Raw genomic sequence first — 9,035 nt, forward strand, 5'->3', positions numbered from 1 at the left:
GGGTTCTCCGCGTTGCCGTGCGTGCGTGCGTGCATGCATGTCCTTGAGATGTGCGACGCGATAGCTGTGCGTAGCTGCACTCGATAAGTATAAGGTGGACGGTGCCATGCGTATTCGCCGCAGCCGATGCTTCTCCCTTCGGTTGAGTTGAAGCGTCGTCTACTTCCCCCTACCAGCGCCAGATATCGATTCCTCCTATCCTACCTCCTTTTTTCTTATACTACTCACGTTAAGTTCAAGCCTTCACGGGAGAGAACCGGTTGGCAGCCAGCTGCAGGCAGGCGGACAAGTCAGCTTTAGGTAGTTTTATAGGGGACACCTTTGGCTAGGATTGCCATGATGTGGGTGCACCTAACGTAGGTACCTAAGGTATGGGGTCCTTGCAGGTACCGAGGCGCCCAAGTTTCAGTACCTTTTCCGTTTCCGGAACCTGCATACCTGCCTCGGTTTAGGTATCTCGACAGCGGGTTTGCCATATCTTCGGTACTCAGTGCCCACCGCGTCATGTTGTATCTCGGGCAGGTTAGGTACGTAGGCGCGGAGGTGCGGGCACCTACCTACCTATTAGCTCCGTCGCACCTCCGCCAGCGATTTAGCGATTGACCCTAACGGCATCGCACACAAAATTTGTTCGGGGAAAATTAGGAGGGCGAAGCCAACCCGCAAACCAACTTGCAATCAACTTCGCGATCAGCACCATTCACCTACTTTACTCTCCTCTCCCCCCTCGCTTCTTCCGTCGTGTTCTCCCACCCTCGTCCGCCGGCAACCCCATAAAGAGGTGCAGAATCCGAGTTATTGCCCTTCGTCATGGCTGAGCAGCTTATTCTCAAGGGCACCCTCGAGGGTCACGTAAGTTGGCATCCCTCATCACCCATCTTGCCGTTGCCACTCGGTGTCGCCCGGTGTCGCGGTGCCGCGCCGCCGCGCTGGCACACTACGCAGGACGCAGCGCAACATAGGCAATACGCAGCATGGGAGCGCCGTAGGCTAATTAACGTGTGCATCGCTACAGAATGGCTGGGTCACCAGCTTGGCCACCTCGATGGAAAAGTACGTGCGATAACCGCCGCCACAACCACCACCACCACCACCATTTCCACTTCTGACCAGCGTCTTCCCCCCGCCTTTTTTGAGATCACGAGCTTACCAGACGCCCCGTCAACCTGCAGCCCCAACATGCTCCTGTCTGGCAGCCGTGACAAGACTCTGATCATCTGGAACCTCACCCGCGACGAGTCGCAGTACGGTTACCCGAAGCGATCTCTCCACGGCCACTCCCACATCGTGTCCGACTGCGTATGTCACACCCTGTCTGTTCCTTGCTCTTCCTTTCATCCTCGTCGTATCCTCACTCGCGGCTGCCGATAATAGTGGGGGACGGGGTCAGGTGGAATTGCGGCGAAACAAAACGGGACGAAAATAGACACAAAAAAAGAAGAGGAGAGGGGGAGGAGATAGAGAGAAAAAAAAATTGCGATGGAGCGCACGGACGAATTGGCAGAAGACATAAATATCGATGATGAACCCCCTGGGCTGACCCCATCCCTTCTCTTCTTCTAGGTCATCTCCTCCGACGGCGCCTACGCCCTATCCGCCTCTTGGGATAAGACTCTGCGATTGTGGGAGCTCGCGACAGGCACGACGACCCGACGCTTCGTCGGCCACACTGGCGACGTCCTCTCTGTCTCATTCTCAGCCGACAACCGACAGATCGTCTCCGGCTCGCGCGACCGGACCATCAAGCTGTGGAACACCCTCGGCGACTGCAAGTTCACCATCACCGACAAGGGCCACACCGAATGGGTCTCGTGCGTCCGCTTCAGCCCCAACCCTCAGAACCCCGTCATCGTCTCCAGCAGCTGGGACAAGCTCGTCAAGGTACGCCCTCGCTCCCCCTCAGCCATCTGCTGAATGTTATACCCTTTTCTTTCATATGATGTTTTTGCATATTACAAGTATTTGCTACTTCAGAGCTCGCGAGCGAGCCATGAGACCATTTCACACCATTGCACTGATAATATATAATTTCAACCCGCTTAACAATCATCGGGGGAGGCGTTTGTGAACACCGCGTAACTGACCGTCGTGTGCCACCTGTCTAGGTATGGGAACTGTCGACCTGCAAGCTCCAGACTGACCACATCGGTCACACCGGCTACATCAACACTGTAACCATCTCGCCCGACGGTTCGCTGTGCGCCTCCGGAGGCAAGGATGGCACCACCATGCTCTGGGACTTGAACGAGTCCAAGCATCTGTACTCCCTCAGCGCCGGCGACGAGATCCACGCCCTCGTCTTCTCCCCCAACCGATACTGGCTCTGCGCCGCCACCGCGAGCAGCATCATCATCTTCGACCTCGAGAAGAAGAGCAAGGTCGACGAGCTGAAGCCCGAGTTCACGTCCGTCGGCAAGAAGAGCCGGGAGCCCGAGTGCGTGAGCCTGGCCTGGAGCGCAGACGGCCAGACGCTGTTCGCCGGCTACACCGACAACATTATCCGGGCGTGGGGTGTCATGTCGAGGGCTTAAAAAAATCCTTTCTCCGTTGGGGTCGATTGGTCATTGACTAGGCGTATGGGTGGGCTGTCATTTGGTCTTTTTTAAGGGAAATGGCAATCATTGCGACGACATTGGCAACGATGGGGAAGCGGAAGAGCAAAGGAAGCAAAAAAACACAACGACGAACCCAAAAGAGGACGGGGTGAAGGAAATGTCATTAGATATACACGTTGCGTTGATGGGCCTGCTTTCCTTACTACCACGAGGGTAGGCTGGCTCTGTCACCCCCTCCCCCCACGAGGTCCAAAGATACCGAGGAATCGTAAAGAACAATAATCCAAAGCTCGCTCGCTCGCTCGCTCGCTTCGCAAGAGGTGCTGTGATGATGTCGCTCGCGTCCGATGTGCCCTATCTGTCTGGGTTGGAATGACGACGTCGCGTTGTAGTAGTCTGGTCCCTCTACCGCCCGGCCCTCGAAGCACGCATCAGTGCCGGCAGTTCTGCCGTAGTTAGGGAGGGGAGAGGAGAAGGCTCCCTGTCTAGACAGGTAGCGGCTCCAAGTGCTCAGGGATAGGCCACGCCGGCGAAAGGATAGACGCTACGACACGGGAGACGGGAGAGGTCCGCGGGTCTGCGCCCTGTCCTGCTCTACGGAACGGGTACCCACCATACACGGCCTCCCTCTCTCTGTGTATACATACCCCAACTGCCGCTCCCATCGCGAGAACCAGGCCGGCAAAGGCGTCGAGACGCGGGTTGTGCGCGGCGGGCGCCGTGCTGCTTACTGCTAGATACATGTAGATACAGATATACATACGTGTGGACACTGCTGCTGCTGCTGCTGCTGCTACTGGCGCGTCGACGTGCGGATCGCCACGACGGCGGGGTGAAAAGGGGGCCAAGGGGGAGTAGAAGCGTGCGATGCCGGACGGGACGGCCGCTGGTTAACTACGTCTATGCGTCTACACGAGCCGTCGAAAGGGGTCAAGTCACTCAAGCACTCACGCACTCACGCGTCGTCGTCTGCACCGCCCAGCCCGCAGGCCCAAGGAAAGGCAAAGAAACGCCGCGGTTAGGAAACAACGTCGTCGTTCCACTGACTAGACCACCCAATATGTAGACTATCTAGCCTCTCTCTATTTCTGCTTCTGGAGAGCTCTTCTCTGCTGCTGCTCCTCTTTCTTCGTCCGCCGGTTCGCGTCAAGAGGACGGCCGGGGGGGGGGGGGGGATGCGACCAGTCGTGATAGGTGTAATGTAATAGGAACCAAACCGAGACACACATGAAAAAACGCCTACCCTATGCATTCATTTTGTACGTAGACGGGGAGGAGAGGGGGGGGTTTTCTCGCCCTTACCGCCTCTTCCCCCGGGGGGCACCCACCCAGCCACCTCCAGCATCGATTATTCCAACCGCACCGCCCTGGGGAAAAAAAAAAACCCAATAATACCACTCCTCGAGGAGGGGGTCCGGGCCCGTAAGACAGAAGAAACCCTTCTAGCGGATCGACACGCCGGAGCGGTCCGTGAACATGCGGGTCGCGATGTTCATCGCCTGGAGCTCCTGGAACAGGAGCTTCGCCGCGTACGGGATGTGGATCTGCGCGATCCGCGTCTTGTTCTTGCACGGCCGGCACTCGAACGACTGCTTACTAAGGACACTGTGCGAAGCCATCTGGGTTAGTATACTTGGTTTCGGATGACAGGAGAGCAGAAGAGCAGGAGAGAAAAGAAGAAGAGGAGAGATAAGAGATAGAGGCAGTGACGTACGCGATCGGGGTCATGAGGCCGCAAATCTCGCAGACGTGCACGCGGAACGCGTCCGAGACCTCGAACAGGCGCTCCTTGAGGAACGCGGCGGCGCCGTGAGCAATCATGCAGTCGCGTTCCATCTCTCCGAAACGGAGACCACCGTCGCGCGCTCGGCCCTCGACCGGCTGCCGCGTCATGATCTGCACCGGGCCGCGCGCGCGCGCGTGGATCTTGTCGTCCACCATGTGCCTCAGGCGCTGGTAGTACGTGGGCCCGAAGAACACCTGCGCGCGGAGCTTGCGCCCCGTGTGGCCGTGGTACATGATCTCGAAGCCGCGCGACTGGTAGCCGTGCTCGCGGAGCAGGCTCGACACCGAGTCGACGGTGACGGCGGTGAAGGGAGTCGCGTCGCCCTCCATACCCTTGAGCGTCGAAACCTTACTAAGGAGACACTCGATCAAGTGAGCAATGGTCATGCGCGACGGGATGGCGTGCGGGTTGATGATCAGGTCGGGGACGATGCCCTCTCGCGTGAACGGCATGTCTTCCTGGCGGTACGTGACGCCGATCGTGCCCTTTTGCCCGTGTCGAGAGGCGAATTTGTCTCCGATTTGCGGGATCTTGGTGGTCCGCACTCGCACCTTGACGTAGCGGAGGCCGTCTTGGTTCGTCGTTACTATGACGCTGTCGACGATGCCGCTTTCCGTGCTGCGCAGGGGCGTCGACGCGTCGCGCTTGACGTGCACCTTGGTGCGCTGGCCCATCTCCTCGTTGTCGGGGTTGATGGGCGACGTCTTTCCGATAATGATATCCTCTCCGGACACGCGGATGCCGGGGGCGATGATGCCGTCGTCGTCGAGCTTGTCGTAAGTACCCTGCTTGAGTCGAAGTGTGTCCGCTCGGAATGGCTTCTCAAACGTCTCCACTGTGTTGATGCCGACTCGCTTCTCGCAGTCGCTGTAGGATCGGAAGAACAGACTGCGGAAGAGACCTCGGTCGATACTGCTCTGGTTCATGATGACGGAATCTTCCTGGTTATATCCGGAGTAACAGGCGATGGCGACGATGGCGTTCTGGCCGGCGGGAAGCTCTCGGAATTTCAAGAACTCCATCGAGCGGGTCGTGCCCAGGGGCTTCTGAGGATAATACAAGATGTTTGCCATAGTGTCCATACGGCGGTTGTAATTAGTAAGAAAAAAGCCCATGGCCTGTTTGCCCATGGCCGATTGGTACGTGTTCCTAGGAGACTGCGAGGTAGGGTTAGCAGAGAGTTATCGGGACAGAGGACTGGCAACTTTGAAGGGAATTGACAAACCTGGTTGTGGTCGGGGAACGGGATAATGCTAGCACAGATACCTAGCAACATGCTCGGATGAATCTCGCAGTGTGTGTACATGTGTGTGGTAGGGTTCATCTTGGTCTTGAGACGCCGGTTAATCTCCTCGCTGTCGTCCTCGACCGGCGCGTAACCGGCTTTGGCTTGACGGTAGGCTTCCAGATCCTCGGGCGTCATGCAAATCATGGCCGTCTCTTCCTCCTCGGCGTCTAGGAATTCGATGACACCCTCGTTGACCAGACCCTGCCAGCCGAAATAGTCATCGCTATCTGGAGATAGGTCCACGTCCGCCTCTAGCCTGTGGATCATGTCCTTGGTAAGAATCAAAGACCCCTTCCTCTCGCCCTCCTGCTCGACGACGAACAGGGGACGCATGACCCGACCGGCGTCCGAAAAGATCTTGAACTCGCGATCGCGAATATCGCGAATTAGGGACACCTCGGCCGGGATCTGATTGGCCCGGCGCAAGTTCTGGACGTCTCTAACCAAGGCCTTCGGATCTTGGTGTACGCCGATCCAAGAGCCGTTGAGGAAGATCTTGGTAGCGTTGGGGTATCGCATGGGCTCGTACTCCTCCAGAACCTCCATATTTCGGGTGATCATGTAGTCGACGATAGGATCCGTCGATGTGCCGACGCTGATGGAGCACATCAAAGACAAGTTCTTGACCAGCCCGCAGGCCTGGCCCTCTGGTGTTTCGGCTGGGCAAACCAACCCCCAGTGGGTGTTGTGAAGCTGCCGAGGTTTCGCGAGCTTCCCGTCGCGTCCTATAGGCGTATTGGTTCTCCGCAGATGGGACAGGGTCGACGCGAAGGTATAACGATTAAGGACTTGCGATACACCGGCGGTCGAGCTCATCGCCTTCTTCTGGTCGCCCCAGTTGCCGGTAGCCAGAGAGTATTTCAGGCCGTTCGTGATGATGGAAGGCTTAGCAGCAAGCTCGATATGGAAACGCCGGTTCGAATCGATACACCGTTTGAGGTGGCCGCTGACCTCCTGCACTAAGCGGCGAACAATATTACGGAATAGCTTGGCGAGCAGCGGACCCGCGAGGTCCAGACGCTTCTTGCCGAAGTGATCTCGATCATCCGTATCATGTCGGCCGAGAGCGCACTGGAGAAGTTTGTGAACCATGTAGCCCAAGAAGAAGGCCTTTCTCGTCTCGCATCCTTCCCCTTGAGATACATGGGGAAGCATCTCTTTCTGCAAAATATCTTTCGCGGCACGAACACGACGATCCCTCGTCACATTGTGGGAATCCCTCCCGCGCTTCCCAATGAAATCTAGAGCTACTTCGCGGTCCTGAATGCAGAAGGCCTCTTCGATACAAGGCCGCAACATCTCTAGCATCTGGCTGTCGTTACGATCGTAACATATGTGGTTCAGGATCTCTTCGTCACTGACGACGCCCAGGGCTCGAAATACGATGGCGATCGGCAAATCGGACTTGACGAAAGGTAGAGTGGTGTGAATAGTCTGGCCGTATCCTCCCCGAGAAGCGTCGCCCTTGGTATATAGCTTCAGCATAAGCGACGAGATGAGACGTGAACCTTTCTCGAGGGCGCTTCGAATTTCAGCCGTGTACGAGAACGGGCTCGGTTGGGCCTTCTTGAAGACCTGGATGATGTTGGCAGCGGACCGTTCTTGGGCGATGAGGACCTTCTCGCTTCCATTGATGATGAAATAGCCACCTTGGTCATAAGGACACTCATTTAGCAGGAACAAGTCGTCATCGCTCTCCTGACTCAAGTGGCACGCCTTGGATTTCACCATTATTGGAAGCCGGCCGATGAACACTTGGTCGCTAGCGCGGCCCTTATCTGTTGCGGGCGACTCAAGAATATTCTCCTCCTCTTCCCAAACGAGACGGGTCGGGCGTTTCTTGCTGGCCTCGGCCTCTGCCCGCATCTCGTCATCTATCTCCTCGACAGGAACATCCTGCTCGACACAGGCGGAAACCTTGCTGTCGACCTTGATGTACACCGGGCTCGCGTACGTCATGTTTCGGTCGCGGCATTCGTAAGGGAGTAACGGGCCCGAAGTGTTGTCGCCTTCGTGGGCGATCGGGCGAGCAATGGTGACGTGTCCGAGCTTGAGCTCATATCGACGAAGCGCGACGGTTCTCCCGTCGACGGAGGGAGGGCTGTGCTCATCGACGCTGATGTGAGAATACTCCTCTATCAGCTCCTGGATGGTGGTCTCTTGGAAATCGTTGAAAGAATCGATCTGTTGCGAAACCAAGCCCTTCGATTTGAAATACGACCCGATGACGGCCCAGCAGTCCTCAGGGGTGATGTTGTCATCCAATCCTTCGTCGTCGTATTCCTCGTAGACTTCGTCGTAGTCGGCCATCTTGGGGGATTAATCAAGAGAGAGGGGGGCAGAGAAGGAGGCGGGAACAAAGGCTGTCGGGTGTATCGACGAGGGAGAGACCTCGCGGCTCGTAGGGGATATGAGGCCTGTCCGGTTGGTGCACTGTCTAGATTCGGGCCGGTTCTCGCGGAGAAGCATGCGAGGAGGCTGCGGCCGAGCTCCCGGGGGGGAGGGGCCAAGATGGAGCGGTTGCGACGGTGAGGAGGGGTGGTAAACTCGTCAGTCGATCGTCGCTGGCTTGGGAGAGCAGGTTAGTATGGCAGGGCCGGACACCACGCGGGCCCAACGGTCACGATCATTGGCAGTGATGAGAAAAGAAACCCACCTCAGCTAGCCCGGCGGCAATCGTCGATGTATTGCTCGGCTGAGAGGCGGTCGCAGACAAGTTGTCGGTGGTCGAGATAGGTGCGGTGATGATGGTTGATGATGTTTTTTGTCGGTGGCTCGGGGAGGTCGAGGGTTTGGAGAGCGCGCCTGGTTGGTAACTACATAGGTACCTGTGTACTCCGCGCATACTTTGTGTTGACGGCGGCCTGGACCGATTCCGGCCTAGCGCCATTGGCCCGTCCGCCCCAGTAAAAAAGCAGGTACGTAGCCAATGAGAGCGCTCCGTTTTCTTATCGTTATCGCGCCACCTTAGCCTGCTTGGTAATCTAGGAGCGACTAGCATTGCCTACGCTAACGTGCCTGACGGTACCTGGGGCACCTGACGAATCGTCTCGTGAAGACATACGTGTATGTTCACCTAAGATCGCTACATTAAGAGAGAGAGAGAGAGAGAGAGAGAGAGAGAGAGAGAGAGAGAGGCACTTTAGGAGGTTACTTCGTTAGGCCCGCTACCTTCTTCTAGCCTCCGAGAATCAAGCGCTGTCAGAAGCCACGTTTATATTGCCAGCTTCTTGTTGATGAGGAAATATTAAGCACCTGTCAATTCTGCCTACGTTATTTTTGCATCCAGGGTCCGCCAAAGGGGAAAGGCTTGGCCTTCAAATCCCAAGAGTATGATAGGCATGTTTGATAATGCCTAGTTCTAATCGTCTAGGTCTTCTTGCCGAAGCATTACTTAGCCTCGATA

The 9,035-nt window shown here is 56.7% G+C and overlaps 2 protein-coding genes across 2 annotated transcripts; one reads left to right on the forward strand and one right to left on the reverse strand.

Moving 5' to 3' along the window:
* Positions 1 to 609: 609 nt before the first annotated feature.
* GGS23DRAFT_579082 (cross-pathway control WD-repeat protein cpc2) lies at positions 610 to 2,842 on the forward strand. The gene is made up of 5 exons (XM_051517031.1): positions 610 to 852; positions 1,016 to 1,053; positions 1,173 to 1,299; positions 1,564 to 1,881; positions 2,106 to 2,842. Exons 1-5 carry the CDS (start codon positions 811 to 813, stop codon positions 2,529 to 2,531), a joined length of 951 nt encoding a protein of 316 aa, XP_051369535.1. The 5' UTR covers positions 610 to 810; the 3' UTR covers positions 2,532 to 2,842.
* A 717-nt stretch (positions 2,843 to 3,559) lies between these two features.
* On the reverse strand, positions 3,560 to 8,399 carry GGS23DRAFT_579089 (DNA-directed RNA polymerase II subunit RPB2). The gene is made up of 4 exons (XM_051517032.1): positions 8,286 to 8,399; positions 5,567 to 8,193; positions 4,270 to 5,498; positions 3,560 to 4,160 (listed from the first exon to the last, which is right to left on the reverse strand). Exons 2-4 carry the CDS (start codon positions 7,937 to 7,939, stop codon positions 3,998 to 4,000), a joined length of 3,765 nt encoding a protein of 1,254 aa, XP_051369536.1. The 5' UTR covers positions 7,940 to 8,193; positions 8,286 to 8,399; the 3' UTR covers positions 3,560 to 3,997.
* Between the last annotated feature and the right edge of the window lie 636 nt (positions 8,400 to 9,035).

Source organism: Durotheca rogersii (genome assembly GCF_024521655.1).
Source record: "Durotheca rogersii strain YMJ 92031201 chromosome Unknown GGS23scaffold_21, whole genome shotgun sequence".
In the NCBI taxonomy this organism is placed as follows: domain Eukaryota; kingdom Fungi; phylum Ascomycota; class Sordariomycetes; order Xylariales; family Xylariaceae; genus Durotheca; species Durotheca rogersii.

Bases quoted from the DNA above. Each gene is read 5' to 3' on its own strand.
- GGS23DRAFT_579082 (XM_051517031.1), top strand. From the start codon at position 811: ATGGCTGAGCAGCTTATTCTCAAGGGCACCCTCGAGGGTCAC. The intron at 853-1,015 runs GTAAGTTGGCAT...GCATCGCTACAG, and splicing joins AGGGCACCCTCGAGGGTCAC to AATGGCTGGGTCACCAGCTT. The intron at 1,054-1,172 runs GTACGTGCGATA...GTCAACCTGCAG, and splicing joins TTGGCCACCTCGATGGAAAA to CCCCAACATGCTCCTGTCTG.
- GGS23DRAFT_579089 (XM_051517032.1), bottom strand. From the start codon at position 7,939: ATGGCCGACTACGACGAAGTCTACGAGGAATACGACGACGAAGGATTG. The intron at 5,499-5,566 runs GTTTGTCAATTC...CCTACCTCGCAG, and splicing joins CGTTCCCCGACCACAACCAG to TCTCCTAGGAACACGTACCA. The intron at 4,161-4,269 runs GTACGTCACTGC...GGCTTCGCACAG, and splicing joins GGCCTCATGACCCCGATCGC to TGTCCTTAGTAAGCAGTCGT.